Below are 17,267 nucleotides of genomic sequence, written 5' to 3'. Positions count from 1 at the left end.
AAAGCCTTTTATCTCAAATATTTGAACTTGCGACTCAACTCGCCAAATTAAGCCAAATCGGTTTAGTTCGTTCATGGCAAATAAGTGAGGCCTCCATTGCAATGTCGAGCTTGGCCATCCAACCTCAGTTTGGAACATGTTTAACAAATCACTAAATCCATTTTTTTTATCGGTAAGTCACAAAATCCTTGGAAAACAAAGTCTACTCACTTCTTCAATTTCTTCGCTAATTTTAAATCGATGAGAGACACGTGTTATAAGCTAGCATGACGTGTCCTGCGCAATATGCGAAGCTCAGCTAAAAGACATTAATTTTTTTAAGTATACCACTTTTCATTATAGTCGTGATCTTGCTCACTTGTTTCAACCAGAACCAGCGTGAAAATCCCATACATAAGTTCGTGTATACTCTAATTGTGTTGAGCTCGCGTATTTCTCCTGCTAAGTGCATTGTTTATTTTCCGATCTGTATTAAACATCTATTCCATTATTACATAACATTTCATTAGCATAGTTATATTGTAAATAATTATTAGTGTAATCATTTTATTTACTTATTCAATTATTATTCATATGCAATGTTGAGTGAATCAGACGTGTACCGAGCATTCGAGGTTCAACATCATATGTCGGTGTTTATGTATTATTTTGCTTCCTTAATAAAATTAGACAATAGATATAGAGAAATCGAAGAATTTACTACTTTTCATAAACATTTTTTTTCCATAATCAATCAAAATGATAATTTGATCGGTTATACTACTAAACTTAATGTACAAATACAATTTTATCCTTTAATTAAATTTTCTTTTCTTGATATCCTCCGGTCTTGTTTCCATCTACACTCTCGAAACTCAATCGCACTATTCTCATTCTCTTTCTCTCTCTCTCTCTCTCTCTCTCACCAACTCTCTCTCTCTCGGCGATGGCGAGGCTGGCCATGGAGGAGAGGCTGTTCGAGGTCGTCAACGAGTTCGACGTGGTGGCAGAGTTTGGCGGCCAGACTGGCCATGGAAGTGAGGTCATTCGAGGTCGTCTATGAGCCCGGAGCGACGACATAGTAAGGTGGCGAGGCTGACCGTGGTGACTACAGTCATTGATCGATCGGTTTAAAATTGCTAATTTGGTTTCATTTGAATTCTAGTATTTTTTGGGTTTTTTTTTTTTATCTTGCAAACGTAAGAAGATAAAAATAACTCCACAATTTACATTATCTTAATTCTTAGTGTAAAGAAGCTAATATTTAACATGGTTTACTAAAATATAAAAATCTAAATACCGTAAATTGAAACATGTATACATGATCCATAAAAATATATAAATAAACCGAACCGTTTAATAATCAGAACTTTGTAAAACAGGCGTTGAGCGTAATAAGGCTTGATGGATTTGGCCCATTAGACTTTGAACGCTGACCCAACAGAGTTCATATATATAAGATCAATATAATTACTGATTATTTTCCTAACTTGGAGATAAATAAACAAACACCAAGATTTATAGTTTCTTGACTTCTTTCTTCTATTCTTTTCAGTTAAGACTTAAGAGCTACGTTTTATGTTAAGAAAGAATTATTCCAGACAGGAAGAAAAGAAAGTAATACATATTCACATATGCATGGCTTTGTTTTCTATCACAAAAAAAATTAGATGTAGAGTTAAATTGATTATTTGCATATTACCAAAATAGCGATCATATTATAATTTTCAGCTCAGGACTATATACAAAAAGACGTATCATGCATGGCCTTTAGACAAGTACATATAAAAGCTATATGGTAAATAGATACTATGATGAGTTTATTAACTAAAAACCCAATAAAAAATAAATAATTTAAAAATAGCAAAGCATGGGCTATATAGAAGGAGAGACGGTGAGAAAAGTTGTTGACTACTTCAATCGATTTCCCACCATTACATGCACGTAAATTAAAACTAAAATAAAAATTGTATTAAAAAAAAATCCAAAAGCTGTTACTCTCCAAAAATATCCTCCTTCAACGTAAAAGCGAGACTCAAATTAAGCAAAGCAAACCCTCCATTAATCCACTCAAATTAAAAACAAAAACTAAAAAAACTCAACACACGGACGTTCATAATTAATCAGCCATTAAAAAAAACGTAACCAACCAAAAATTACTAAACGTTACAGAAAATTTTCCCTAATTAACCAAAACAAAAACGAACAAAATATAATTGATCTCTCCTCTTTCCTCAAACCTCCTTTTCTGCGAGGAGGTATGAAGATAGACAACACGAGACCCCCCAAAAAAATCATTAATAATAATAATAATAACAAAACTCCAATGCCGTTCTCGGCGGCGATCGTTCTCCTCTCCCTCGCCGTCATAACGGCGACGGCGACGGCGGCGCCGTTCGTGCCGCAGGACAACTTCCTCATCGACTGCGGCGCCACGTCACCAGCTCCGGCGGGGTCCCTGTGGGCCCCGTTCAAGACGGAGCAGCAATCATCTCAGTTTCTGAAGGCCGCGGACGATTACAAAGTCACCGCCGATCCGGCGACGGCGCCGCCGAATCTCCCGGCGATCTACGCCACGGCGAGAATCTTCGTGCAAGAAGCCACGTACTCGTTCCACCTCACTCGCCCGGGCTTCCATTTCCTCCGCCTCCATTTTTTTCCGGTGAACAACACGGTCTTCGACCTCCGCGGCGCCACCTTCTCCGTCTCCACGGACCGCCACGTCCTCCTCCACAGCTTCACCGCCGCCGCGTCACCGGCTCCGACGGTGAAGGAGTACCTGATCAACGCGGCCGAGCCGCACTTCTCGGTGAAATTCTCTCCGCAGAAGAACTCGGCGGCGTTCGTGTCGGCGCTCGAGCTCGTCTCGGCCCCCGACGAGCTCGTCTCCGACGCGGCGGCGAGTTTATCTCCGGTGGCCGGAATCTCGGGCCTGTCCGCGTACGCCTTCGAGGCCGTCCACCGCGTCAACGTGGGGGGCCCGCTGATCACGCCGTTCAACGACACGTTGGGCCGGACTTGGGTCGAGGATGGCCCCTTTTTGAAGGCCCGCGAGCTCGCAAAAAACGCGGCCGCCTCCCCTTCGGCTGTCAAGTACCCGAAAGGCGGGGCGCTGACTCAGCTCACCGCCCCGCCCATGGTGTACGCCACGCTGGCGCAAATGGCCGACGCGCAAGTCAACCAACCCAAGTTCAACGTCACGTGGAACTTCCCCGTGGACGGAGCTTTCGGGTACCTCGTGAGACTCCATTTTTGCGATATCGTGAGTAAAGCCATGAATAGCCTATACTTCGACGTTTACGTCAACGGATTCGCCGCCATTTCGGACCTCGACTTGTCCCATACCGTGGGAGCCCTAGGAGTGCCCTATTTCAAGGACGTCGTGGTGAACTCGTCGATACTCGCCGGAGGTAGCCTCACGGTTCAGGTCGGCCCGTCCAGTCTCGGGACGGGCGACCTGAACGCGATTCTCAACGGCGTCGAGGTTCTCAAGATGAGCAATACGGTGGATAGCCTCGACGGGGAGTTCGGGGTGGACGGGAGGAAGGCGAGCGGGGGTTCCAAGAGTCGCACCGTGGCTGCGGTCGGGTTCGCGATGATGTTCGGGGCTTTCGTGGGACTCTCGGCCATGGTCGTCAAGTGGCACAAGCGCCCGCAAGATTGGCAGAAGCGGAATAGCTTCTCGTCTTGGTTGCTTCCCGTGCACGCCACCGACTCGAGCTTCCTCTCCTCCAACAAGACCGGCTCGCACAAGACCACTACCTTTTACTCTTCTACCCTCGGCCTCGGAAGGTACCATTTACTAGTTTTATTTTTCTTAAGGGCATTTGCTGTCAGTTGAGATTGAACCCACGACCTCTCTGAATTGGAGGTGGTGATGTGGAATTAACACTAGATCAAGTTAGACAACGTTTACTAATTTCATGAAAAGACTAACCTAAAATGTGAATAATGTGTGTTGTTTCTTTAGGTACTTTTCGTTCGCGGAGCTTCAAGAAGCTACGAAGAATTTCGACTCCAACGCGATCATCGGTGTGGGAGGGTTCGGGAACGTGTACATCGCGGAGATCGACAACGGAACGAAGGTGGCGGTGAAGCGGGGGAACCCGCAGTCGGAGCAAGGGATGACCGAGTTCCAGACCGAGATCCAAATGTTGTCGAAGCTTCGTCACCGGCACTTGGTGTCCCTCATCGGATACTGCGACGAGAACTCCGAGATGATCTTGGTCTACGAGTTCATGTCCAACGGGCCCGTCCGCGACCACCTCTACGGCAAGGACCTACCTCCGTTGACGTGGAAGCAACGGCTCGAGATCTGCATCGGGGCCGCGCGTGGGCTCCACTACCTCCACACGGGGACCGCTCAGGGGATCATCCACCGCGACGTCAAGACCACCAACATCCTCCTCGACGACAACTTCACCGCTAAAGTCGCCGACTTTGGCCTCTCCAAGGACACCCCAATGGGGCAGGGCCACGTCAGCACCGCCGTCAAGGGGAGTTTCGGGTACCTCGACCCCGAGTACTTCAGGAGGCAACAACTCACCGAAAAATCCGACGTTTACTCTTTTGGTGTCGTCCTGCTCGAAGCTCTCTGCGCTAGGCCCGCCATTAATCCTCAGCTTCCTAGAGAACAGGTTTTGTAACCTTTTATTAAATTTTCTACTTTATTTTTAAAGATCAAGTAGGGTAGCTCAAATGCTGAGCTCATAGAGTCCCCCACCTCAATTTACTAGGTTTTGCTAGCTTTTAATTTTGTTTTTTATCCTAAAAATTACTTTCTTTCCGCATATTAACCCCTAATTTAGATTCCTGACTTCATCTTTGTTTCCACCCATGCTAGTTTGAGGTCGTAGATTCGAGTCACATCTGATTTATTTATATATGTAGGTCAACCTGGCTGATTGGGCGATGCAATGGAAGAGAAAGGGATTGATCGACAAGATCATCGACCCTCTTCTCGTCGGAACAGTCAACCCCGAGTCGATGAAGAAGTTCGCGGAGGCGGCGGAGAAGTGTTTGGCCGAGCACGGCGTGGATCGGCCCACGATGGGCGACGTGTTGTGGAACTTGGAGTATGCCCTTCAACTCCAAGAGGCATTTTCCCAAGGAAAAGCCGAGGAGGGTGAGAGCAAGTCCTCTTCAACTACACTTTCTTCCACCACCACGGCCTCATCCTCGGTGGTCAACGTGCCGGTGCCGGCCCCGCCGGAGACAGACATTGTATCCGACCAAGACGCGGGCCCCGCGGAGGTCCAAGTCATCGACGAGCACTCCGGCACCGCCATGTTTGCGCAATTCGCTAATCTCAATGGTAGGTGATCAATGTCAAAGTCAAAGTAAAAAAAAAAAGTCAAACGTCAAAGCAAAATTTGTTGGAATGTGTTTTTTTTTTTTTTAAAGAAAAATATTAATTAGTGTATTTATTTACAATTCCTTGTTTTGAACTTTTAACATCATCTTGTTTATGTGGGTATTTTGGTTCTTCTTCTTGTGTGGTCGTGATCGTGAAATTAATTAAAAACTATGTGTTACATGTGTGTGATATTATATAAATAATGTATTGGCGTTGGAGGTTTGTGTTGTACTATACATGCAATACCCTTAAACCCCGTAATTTTTTTTTTTTCTAATTATCTCCTTTTGTAAGAAATATGTAGTCAAAGACTGGTTTTTTTTATTTTTTTTCTCTGTAGAATATAATGCAAGTAAATCAAAGAGGCTTAACTTACCCAGAAGACTAGAAGAGGATACACTTTAGCAATCTCTAGCTTCTTGTTACAATTGTGAAAATAGATACATGTATAGAAAGGAAAAAAAAAATTCATTAATTGGCCCCGTTGAAGTGAAGCACAGCTCTTAGGCGTTTATTGAGACTCAAGTTCAATGAAAAAAGTCATCCAAAAGATGGTCAAGTCATTTTAAAAGTCATCCATGATGCCATAAATAACGACAACTCATTGTCAATGATTTTTTTTACGAAAACAGCTCTAATACGAAATAGTACTTTATAAACAATAACAGTTATTATCTCCTTATAAATGAAACTCTAAAAGTTGAATGAAATTCATAACAGCGGGTAATATTTTTAAAAATTATGTATATATCAATAAAAAGAAAACTGTATACAACTTGAAAAAGCTACTTTCATCATAAAATTTCTACAATTGAATAAAAAAACACTACCACATACAATTTAGAATTTACCATATCCCTCATCGCTCATATCCCGTCCTCCCTATTTAAAAAAAAAATTAAAAAAAACTAGTTAGAGTCTAATTTAAATATCAACTAATTTATTTATTTGCCTAAAAAAAGTTTGTCGTCAAAATTCGATTTTATTGCTAAATCAATCCAATGATCCATAGTACTTCTCTGAAAATTGATCGACAATTGTTGCACGTTTTATAAACAATTTTGTATAAATATCTACCCATTTGGTACGCAATTCATCAGAATTATGATATCCCTCAAAATACGCAACCTTGAATTTATAATATTAAATTTGAGCACAAATTCACTTTTTTTTTTCTTTCCCTAAATGGGTATAAAAGGAAGTTCATAAGATATGGACTTTGGCCACAAAAAGTAAACCCGAGAAAAAGGTTCGGATGAAGAAGAGAGAAAATAGATAAGGCTGTGGTCAGGTTCGCATCTATATCCATAACCAAACACACCAAGTGAAAATGGTTTCTTTCTTTCATTGGACCCTCTCATCCTCTATGGAACACACGTTCATTTGACAAAAATAAAATAAGTAGTGATGGTAATTAATTATAAGCTTAATTCATGTTTTTAGTGTTATCATCCCATGACGTGTGTGGTCTTATCCTCACTTTCTTTAAATATCTTGGCACTTGTATTCCATCAATAATTTTTTTTTCATACATATATATAAAGAGAGAGCGAGAGGGAGACATATTTATAACATTTCCATGTAATACATAATATTTCATTAATACATATACCTCACTAAATTGTTGATCATTTCTCTCTTTCTCTGGATATGGAGATGGAAGCTGAGAACATGATGGCTTTTGACATGGGCTCGTTGAGATCAAATCTTCCATCCAAGTAAGATTAATTATTGTTAACACAAGATCTCTCTATAGTTTTCAGTTTCTTGATTAGGAATGAACGTCGTTATATAACTTGGATATGTGACTAATGTAATCTGACCATGCAAAGTTGCAAATCATATATACATAACTTACAAGTGTGGTCTCATAGTAATGATATCGATATGTATAGTTATGTTTTGCCTCCAATGCATGTGGATAATATGCATCAAAATTAATTAGTCCTTGGTGAATTTAATCTATAAAATAATTAAAATTTCATTATCTTGGGTTTTTACGTCAACTTTCTTCTAAATCAGCCTGATTTTTTATACTATTTCGTTCAATATTTTTTTTAAATACTTTTATTTATTCTTTTTAAAATACCACAATTATTATGTATCTTATTTACCCCTTAAATTCACCATTAAAATATTCAACTACTTTGTCTCAACAGGAGAGGATTGTCGAGGTACTACTCAGGAAGATCAAGGTCATTTGCGTCAATGGACGATGTTCGCTGCGTCGAAGATCTAAAGAAACCCGAGCATTCGGATGCAAAGAAGAGGAAGAAATACTCGGAGCGAAAGGATCAACTGCAAAATGTCATTCCCACATATCCGTGCCGTGTAGTTTCTACCACCAACCAATCTGCCTCTCCTTGTGTTGGGGTTTAACAAATTTCACATAGATAAAAAAAAAAAAAAAAAAAAAAAATGAAATCAAATCCACAAAATATTCAACATCTTTTGCTGCTCATTTTAAATTTTATCCATAAATTTTTAAAAAAATAAAGTTGTAGGTTCTTACTCCATTATTAATTAATTTTAGGGTTTCTGGGTGCAGGGTATTAGTGAATAGTATGGTTAAAAAAAAAAAAAAAAAAAAAAAAACCCTATTTGATGAGGCGGGTAAAAAGTAAAGGCTACCCCCAAAAAAATAGTTCCTAAATATCATATCATTTTCCTTGAGTTTGTATATATACATAGAAAATTTCAGAACACATGTAATGCAAATGATATTCCATTCTGCAATTTTGTTTATTCCATTATCTGGGTGAAAATTTTCTAGTGTAATTACCCTGTATTCTATCTATGTATTCGAGTGTAACATGAATATCTGGTGCAAAAATTGTGTTCTCATTGGTGCAAATTTATCTCCTCGTTACTTATATGTCCGATTTAATTTTGTGTGAATAGTGAATTTAGAATTCGATCGATGACAACTCAACCCACTATATACGTATATTATTCTTGGACATGTCAAATGTAACAAAATTTCAATCAGCTGTAAGGCATGTTCTCTGTTCCCGTATTTGATACGTGACTTGTATGAATAAAACTGTTGCATTCACTTTATGGTGTGTTCAGTTTAACCCAACTTCAACTAAAAAGCTACTTTAAAGGTTAAAGTTTTATAAGCGCCTTTAACCACTGCGACACCTAGACGATTCACAAGCAGTAAAAGCAATACTATTCATCAGAATATATATATATATATATATATATATATATATATATATACACACACAGTTGCGACGTGCTATGAAAACCCAAATAAAAAAGAGCATTCTCAAAGAGGCCTTATTTATCAAGGCTTTGATGTTAAAAAACACCAAAGATTTTCTTCCCTTCAAATTTAGTGCAAAAGACTCTTTTAAACCAAATAATCATTCCATGATATCAAATCCAACTCTTCGGTTGAAAAGTATTAAAAACCATAACACACGGTATGAAGATTAATGGCGGTCATTTGGATCACAGATTTCATGTCAAAGGTCATTTCCGTAAGTTAAATCATCGCTCTAAACGTTCTCTAGTTTCCCTCTGTCAACTGAGCTAGGAAGAAGAAGAATACACCAACAATTCGTTTACCCGTTACATCGATCACCCAAAAAAAGAGAGAATAATCTAAAGGCCAACCAATTAACCCTCGCCTAGATTACATGACTAGAAAAAAAAAAGGAAAAAAAAAAAATCAAAGACCTACCAAGAACAGTTCTTCTGATCACCAAAAGAATATCAGCACAAATTTCTTCCCTAATTTCAAACTTAGGGAAAAAAAAAATCCTTACCACCATCAACACTATTGCTGACGTGTCTTCTTGTTTGCGGTGGCGGAGTTGAAATCAGCGACATCGATCGCGACACAGTCGATATCGTTGTCATCGTCACCGAGAACCTCGAGCTTCTTCTTGCCTTTGGCGGCTTCTGAAGACACGGCGTTGTTCGGATTCCCGTCCCCAGTGGCCTCCGGGTATTTTCTTTTCTTTCCCGGTAAGATTTCTTCAGCGTTGTTGCTCTCAGCGGCCGCGGAGGAGCTTCCGGAACCGTCGACGGATTTCTTGCCGTTGGTCTCCACTGAGGGAGCTTGATTCCATCCAGAAAGAACCATCCCGTCGGGTTCTTTCTCCTCATCGAATTCTTCTCTGTTACAAGACCCGTCAAGATTCAGAACGTAGTTTATAGAAACTCTACTAAGAAAGCTATGTAATTTTGCTCTGCGGTAAACAGGACATATGGACGGGATGGGAAGCCCAACAGACTCCCATTTTGCCTTTCTATAATAATTTTAATTAAATAAGGCACAGGTTTAGCTTCGAAAATAAAATTGGGAACTCCGATCTTGCACTGAGCGGGACGAGACTCGGGAATTTCTCATTCCTTGGTCTCCTATGTTCTAAGGGTTTGACGCATAAAAGGGTTGTGTGTGCAAAGCAGAACAAACTTGAATGCACATACCGATCACCAAAGACATCCAAATGAAATATATACAAGTTCCAAGACACGAATTAAAGTTGTAGGTTGTAGCACCAGATAATTTATTCAACATATGTGGATGCTCAGCCATGAAGGATAAAAAAAAAAACCTGTGCTTGATATTGACAGTGCAACGCAGTTCTTGATAAAGATCGCTCACGGTTAGCATTGAACCTCCGACAATTGGACAGTGGAGCTCGGAAAGGACCTAAGAATTTATAGCAAAGATGAGGGACGAACATCGAGGATAGAGAAGACACAAATAATCAGCGTTAAAACTAAAGCAACATCAAGTCATCTCCGAACTATAAAATGGACTACCTTATCAGCCTTTGAAGCATAAGATGCTAGCAAGTCCTCATCGAGATCATCACCAGTTTCGTAGAGGATCTCTGATCCATTCATAACAGTCGGTGCACTCATCCCAAGCTTGGGCGTCACAATTTTGTATATTATGTCCCTCAACTTGGCACGATTAGTATTTATCTCGAGCGTCAAAGGTGTCTGTGTATGATCACATTAGAGTTATTGGATCAAAAGTTCTTTTTCAGGTGCAAACAAAAGGATCAGCAAGTATTTTGATTTGAAAACTAGATTACCTCAGAACAAACATAGCAAGATTTGACGGGTTCAAATGGCTCTACTGGCATGAGTAGCATCTTTCTTTTTGGATATTCTAGACAATATGTCGACCTATACATAAATTTACATGGTGTAGAAAATAGATTAATATGAGAAGAAAAAAAAAAAAAAAAAAAAACTATTGTTAGTCATTAAACGTTTTCATGAAACCATAACGACAGTTATAGGCTTAACGGCACTATCCAATTTTGAGCTAAATATCGCGAAGATAAGCCATAAAAATTAGAAAGGATCTGTGCTTTGGCAAGGCACACAACGCTTCCATAAGATCTAGTTTCGTTCAAGTAATGGATTGCAGCTAGTTACTCTTCGTAAGGGAGAGGAAGAAAAAATAAGTTCTCGAATGGAGAAGACAATCCAACGACTTTAAAAGGATTGAATAAGGAACCGCGTGAGAATATTCATCCAGAAGAAAGGAGTAAATAAATAATGACATTCATGAGAGAAAATTTAGCAATTAGCTGCACAAAATGCCCATACCAAATACTAGTCCAGGTTAATTTTTTTTCCCAATTATGAAAAAAGATGTAGATTTCTGATCCCTAGAAGGATGGATCAATAAAAACAATAATTAGTTTCTATAAAGAGTGATATTTATTCAACGCTAACATAAAAAAACCAACAAATTTCACAACAAAAAAAGGTTGACAAAAATAAAAACAAAAACACATGCAGTAAAATGTAGTCAAGGAAATAAATGCAAACCTATAAATCTTTGTATCTTGCAGGACCTTGATTGCCTCGATAACAATCAAACCGGCGATGACGGCATTAGTAGTTGCAACAGCATGGACAATATTACCAGCAATACCTTTCGCTTCAAAAAGACTGTGCAAAGCAATCCCAAAAGAACAAGCGCGGATATTGGCCGCTGCAGTTACAAATTCAACAGCTAATTGATCATCCTTATCAAATGTCAGGTGCCCAATTTCCTGTCAAACATCAACATGCCTCGAAAAGTAAATTCAGGAGCTCCAATTAAAATAGGAGGAAACAGTTTTGAAGTTAACGATCAGAGAGGTAAAAACTGAACCTTTTCTCTTTTAAGGAGAAATAATTTCAGAGCCTCGATGAAAATTTGTGAATTTTCCTTGAGACTCCATATGTCTTGTGGATTTTTCATCCCCAGATGCGCCATAGCAGATAATGAAGCCGAATCATTGGTTGTACAGTTTTTCTCTGAATTCCCATTTCCTTGAGCTGTCCCATCAGGAAGGACATCCCTGATGTATATAGGCTTTGGTCTATTTCGGTTTTTCCATGTCTCCTCATTAGACAGAGCTGTTTCGATATTGTATCCAAATACATGATCGTACACTCTTCTCCCGTAATGCTCAACATCTTCGTCATTTCTGCGTTCAAATACATCTTCCACGTGATCAGACGAGCTAGCTGACTCACCGGAGCGCACATTTAAATCATTTTCCTGGTTCTTGTCCCCAAAAAACTTTGCAAAGAGAAGGTCCTTTGCCCATACAATACAGTGTACAAACTGCAAAATAAAATATAAAAAATTACAGTCAGCCAGTGTAAACGAACACATTGGTATTGCAAGAGAAGCTTAACAGATCAAGGGCATGGAAAGAATATAGTAGCCATCAACACCTTCGACGGGGTACTTGTAATCGTACACACGGGATATGTTTTGGGAGCCAGTTTAGGATGACACTCGTAGCATTCCGTTTTCCCCTTAATATGCAGTGAGACCTGTTCCCAATAGACACACGTGCACAAGTGAGAATGAATGCTACAGATTAAATGTTGTGGAAATCAAATTCAAATTCTACAAGCCACACATTTCTCCCAGCAGATAAACGACCATTCATCATAGGTTCTAAGGTTGAATGACCAGAGCACGGCAAAGAAGCACAGAGAACAATATGAAGGTTAAAAATCTCTGTATCATCTTGGGAAAACATGTTACCCAAAAACAGCACCGGATTCAATAATTACCTGTCCGAGGAACCCAGTGGTCCCACTGTCAATCAGCGGAACACCAGAAGCGAGGCACAGACGATTAACATGCCTCCTTGCATCTAAATTGTCAAGTCCATTCAAAACGACGTTAAACTGTTTGAAGAATTCCAGGTCGAAGTCTGGGTCTTTGACATTTGCATGATATGGTGTAATGCTTATGTGGGGCCTAAACTTCAAGACGGCATCTCGAGCAACCTGGTTGGGAACACTTATCAGCCTGATACTTCATACGCAATACACGTTCAAAACGCAGAAAAGTCGGCAATGTACTCACTCTGGCCTTCGATTGCCCAACATGTGATTGTCGAAATAGAAACTGCCGGTTGAGGTTACTGACTTCTATGGTGTCCATGTCAATCTGCAAGTAAGCATAACAGTTAGTGAGATGAAAAAGAAACGAAAAAAAGATTATATTAATACGATGTTTGTTTAGATGACTACACACGATGTAGATAGTCTGGAAAAACCTTATAGATCACAACTGAGCAGACAATTAACTATGCCAAAAAGACACATAAGAGTACAATATTTAGTTCATAATTAATGACATATAATGCAAAAAAAATGTGGCGTTCTGCGTGCCAAACAAAGACTGGTATCATTTCGTTAATGCATATACTCCTATCTCTTTCAAATGCAGACTAACGAGTCCATAAATTTATGTTAAGCAGTTCATATACCAAAAGTATTAAAGAATCATTTAAGGAAATGAGCACAGAATTTTCACACATTGTCTTTCTTTTTTCTTTTCTATTTCGGTACCAAATGAACAATAGTGCAAAAACGACCGATACATTTTCAACCTTAGGATTACAAATACACCGGTAAACTTAAAAAAAAAAATAAGAAAAATCCATCTTTAAAAAAAAGATAAGCTAATATGCAAAGTAAAAATCTAAAAAAATAAATAAAATAAAATAAAAAAATCTAGGTGAAAGCAATATACGAAGTGCACATACAATTTAGAACAGGGAAAAATAACACAAAAAACAGTGGAAAACGCGTAATAAAACCAGGTAAACAGAGAAGCAAGAATCACTCTACATTTAAATATAAAAATTATAATCACTTACGATATGAATATCTCCAAAGCCAGACAGCGCGAGAGTTTTGAGAAGCTCACAGCCAATACCACCAGCTCCAACCATAAGCACTTTTGCGCCCTAAAAAAACCATAATTTAAACCCCAAACCTCAAAATCCAAACAGTAACATGCTCATAAACTTAGGGTTTCGGACAGATTTGGCTAGGAGATACCTTAATTGCGGAAATATCCTTCTCTGACGCCATGGAAAAGCCGATGAAGGTTCAGACCCTAAGGAAGAGAGAGAGGCAAAGAAGAAGAAGAGGAAGAAGAAGAAGTAGCGTGAATTGAAAGACGAATATAATTTATTTCATGGAATTTATTTTTAAATTAAAGAGGAAACTGCACAGTCGTTGAGAGACTTGAAAGGGGAAAAAAAAATTATAATTTAAGTGTTGTTGGGTTCGTGGGGAATCGAACCCGTGACGCCAAAGAATCTCGCTCTTCTCCAGAGAGAGAGAGAGAGAGAGAGGCGGCTAGTTCTGGACTTTGGAGGCGCCAAGAAAAATGAGTTTTCAGAGACAAACAGAGAAATGAAATAACAATATAGAAAATATAAAATTCAATGAAAACTTCGCATTGATTATAAGGATTGGAGATTATAATTATGTTTTGGAGCATAATAAAACACTTTGTACTACCATTGAGATACGTGGCTTTGATTGAAACTGAAATCAAACTGAACTAAATTAAATTGAGAGCTCTCTTTAAAAAAAAAATTGAAATGAGAGCTTGAAAAAAAAAAGTACTTTTTTCTAATGAAGTTGGAAAAAAAAAAAGAGTTTGTACGAACTAGCCACTAAAAATTAAGCATAATTTTAAATAACAAGCCAATATGATTAATTTGTTGCAATTAATCAATCCTTTTATTGAAAAATCGCCTCTAATTTAATACTTTTGATCAAAATATGTCAAAGCATAGTTTTTGACATTTTTAGTAGTATGTTTAATGTGCAATGCCCTTTTTTACTTTAAAATTTATTTTCTTTACATTATTTTTCTTTTTTCTCTCTGTTTTTTCTTTATTTTTCTGTTTTATTATTTCATCTCTCTATTCTCTTTCAATCTCTTCCACCGCATTTGCAAGATTACTCCGATTTGATTCCCGTCATTGATTTCTTATCTCTATACATTAAATTCAATTTCTCCAGCGAGTTTGACGACAACGTCACGTCCAAAAGTCACAATTACGAATATTGTAGCCATACGCAGTGACGGAGCCAGTATAGGCCCAGCGAGGGCTTAAGTCCCCCCTCCCCCCCCCCCCCCCCCCCCCCCCCCCCTCAAATTTTTTTTTTTTTGCACTTTTTGCCTATTTTAAAAAAAATTACATTTTTTCCCTTGAAAATTTATACTTTTGGCCCAATTTTTATAAATTTTTTACAATCAAGCCCCCCCTGAATTTTTTTTTTCAAATTAGCCCCCCCTGATGGGCTTTTCTGGCTCCGTCACTGGCCATACGTGTCTACAATTACATAAATTTGTAGACATATATGTCTACAATTACATAAATTATATATACAAATGATTTGTAGACATACATGTTTATATTATCGAAATTATTGACACATGTGTCTACAATTACATGCATGTCTACAATTGCATAAAAATGTAGATATATTGCAATTGAATCTAGTTGTTATGTTAAAAAAAATCACTCGTATCTAAACATTTTTAACCAGTAACACAAAGTCAAACTAATCAAATCATATATGTATTATTGTAATTGCATCCGCGCTCAGGTTAGTTTTTTACTTCGTATTTTTTTCCTAATTAGAATTCACCCAGTGCGTTTACAAATATTGGCCATTAGAATTCCTTATTAAACCATTTTAGAATCATTGCAATAATTTAAGGGATAGGCCAACAAATCTCAATCATGAAGTCATTTATGGGTTAGACCAACCAACTCCTAAATACTAATAATCAACATTTGGCCATTAGAACAAAGGGAAAAAAATCCAAAGCCTTAACAATAGTAGAGTTCATCAAGATGTTAATTCCCATTAGATCTCTCATGTTCTTCGGTCCAAATAACAAATCAATACAAACTAACACACTACTAATAACTAACCACTAACAGGACACATGATCCATTATTTAAGCACAAAACAGAAAAATAGCTTTAACTAAAATAACACACAAAAAATTAAGATTACACTTAACAGTTTTGGGAGTTTTGACACGACGAGCTGTAACTGGGTGGAGGAGGGTCGGCGCAGGCGAAGAGCCTTGAGAAGGGCACGGCAAGCGGCGGGCTCGTCCTCGACCTCCTGGCATGTGGCCGTACCCTCATTGGCGCTCGCGACCATGTATGGCGACGGTGACTCCGAAACCTCCAATACCGGCGTCATAGGCTGTATGTGCAACACCGAGCTACGGTGAGGTTTGAAGCATACAGGGTCCACACGAAGTGCATCCGGGCTGAGATCTCCGGGACGACGGCCATAGTGCCGCTTGAAGAGATCGGATATTAAATTTTGAGCCGAGATGAAGGGAGAAAGTGATGAGTTGTGTCTGGGAGTAAAGATGGGCATTTTTAAACATTCTTACGTCACCATCTTCTTCACTCCTCTGCCCCCAATTCTTATTCTCTCTGATAAAAAAAAAAAAGGGTGTGTGTGGATGAATGAAGAAGACTCAGAAAGAAAGGAAAAAATAAAGTAAGGGTAAAAAAGTCATTTCACATGAAACTCACTAGTAGAAGTGTCCTAAGTTATACTTTGGTAGTTGTTGGTCAAAAATATTAAAAGTACTACTAGATAAAGTCATTTTCCTTAACTGTTTCTAGTTAATTGAAATTACTTTGCCCAATTCAAGTAACTAGAAAAATTTAATTTAATTTACTTCGGACGTTCTCTTAATAAAATGAAACATTGACGTGTTTTTAAAAGAAAGATGTTCTGTTTAGCTACTGACCCAATTGTCCCATAATTACGGAATCCAAGACAAATATGATATTTTGGTCCTTAAAAATTTATATATCTTTATATCACGTAAGTTTTAAAATAAAAATCAATTAATAAACTTTGGTCAATTTTTTTCTAGTGATCCATTAGGTATCTATATTTACTAATTGAGATTGATATTTACCAGCATTTGGTAAATATCTAAATTTACGTATTTACACGTTTAAATTGACGTAAATATACCATCATTTTATTTAAATGAAAAGACAAAATAGAAATACCAAGTCATATTTGTGGCTATTTACCGAATGTTAGTTATATAATAATTTTTAACGTCTAAACTGACTTGTTATCTATATTTTTTTTAAAATAGTAAAAAAAGTATCCTAAAAATTTACATGCGTTTAAGGTAGCAATTTTATTCTTATTATTGCAATTCACCCACTTACCCCTACTCTAGCACACGGTCATAGTCACTTCACAACAATAAGACTGTCAGCAAGTTACAAACATTTTTTTTTTCAAAATAATTATTTTTACATCATACAACAGATATCATATTATCATTTATATAATTAAGCGCAAAATATAATATTTAAACGTCTATTGCGTTTTTTAAAAGGAAAAAAATAACCATTTGAAACTTATTCATTAGCAAAATAATCAAAGTTTCAATTTTTCAACAAAGTAAAAAAATTTAACGTTTTCAAAATTTGTTTGACCATCAAGATTAAAAATTTTGACAATTATTATAAGCATTTTATCACTTTAAAAAAAAAATCTTAGGAGTCAATTTTTTTTTAAAACTAGATTACTGTATATTTTTACTATTTCATTAAATTAAGACAAATCTTGACTA

At 38.0% G+C, this 17,267-nt stretch overlaps 3 protein-coding genes across 4 annotated transcripts; 2 read left to right on the top strand and 1 right to left on the bottom strand.

Moving 5' to 3' along the window:
* The first annotated feature begins 101 nt into the window (after window positions 1-101).
* On the top strand, window positions 102-5,301 carry LOC149387317 (putative receptor-like protein kinase At4g39110). The gene is made up of 5 exons (XM_089622120.1): window positions 102-127; window positions 323-360; window positions 2,328-3,771; window positions 3,950-4,616; window positions 4,870-5,301. Exons 1-5 carry the CDS (start codon window positions 102-104, stop codon window positions 5,299-5,301), a joined length of 2,607 nt encoding a protein of 868 aa, XP_089478246.1.
* A 1,431-nt stretch (window positions 5,302-6,732) lies between these two features.
* LOC149387316 (protein OXIDATIVE STRESS 3 LIKE 4-like) lies at window positions 6,733-8,085 on the top strand. Its single transcript, XM_089623234.1, has 2 exons — window positions 6,733-7,053; window positions 7,495-8,085. The coding sequence occupies exons 1-2, from the start codon at window positions 6,986-6,988 to the stop codon at window positions 7,712-7,714; spliced, it is 288 nt and encodes a 95-aa protein (XP_089479360.1). The 5' UTR covers window positions 6,733-6,985; the 3' UTR covers window positions 7,715-8,085.
* Window positions 8,086-8,719: 634 nt separating this feature from the next.
* Window positions 8,720-13,977, bottom strand: SAE2 (SUMO-activating enzyme 2). Of its 2 annotated transcripts, XM_089623233.1 has the most exons (12): window positions 13,920-13,977; window positions 13,673-13,730; window positions 13,489-13,578; window positions 12,690-12,773; window positions 12,392-12,610; window positions 12,044-12,145; window positions 11,472-11,930; window positions 11,144-11,370; window positions 10,396-10,489; window positions 10,118-10,300; window positions 9,907-10,004; window positions 8,720-9,465 (listed from the first exon to the last, which is right to left on the bottom strand). In XM_089623233.1, the coding sequence occupies exons 2-12, from the start codon at window positions 13,703-13,705 to the stop codon at window positions 9,123-9,125; spliced, it is 1,932 nt and encodes a 643-aa protein (XP_089479359.1). In that variant the 5' UTR covers window positions 13,706-13,730; window positions 13,920-13,977; the 3' UTR covers window positions 8,720-9,122. The 2 variants fall into 2 exon arrangements, with proteins under 2 accessions (XP_089479359.1, XP_089479358.1); XM_089623232.1 differs by lacking the exon at window positions 13,920-13,977 and having other exon boundaries at window positions 13,673-13,876.
* Window positions 13,978-17,267: the final 3,290 nt, after the last annotated feature.

This window comes from Urtica dioica, chromosome 8 (genome assembly GCF_054948205.1).
Source record: "Urtica dioica subsp. dioica isolate 48M chromosome 8, U.dioica_male_clone48M_v1_H2, whole genome shotgun sequence".
Classification (NCBI taxonomy): Eukaryota; Viridiplantae; Streptophyta; class Magnoliopsida; order Rosales; family Urticaceae; genus Urtica; species Urtica dioica.
The sequence above is the reverse complement of the archived record's forward strand: the minus strand, read 5'-3'. Positions and strand labels throughout refer to the sequence as shown.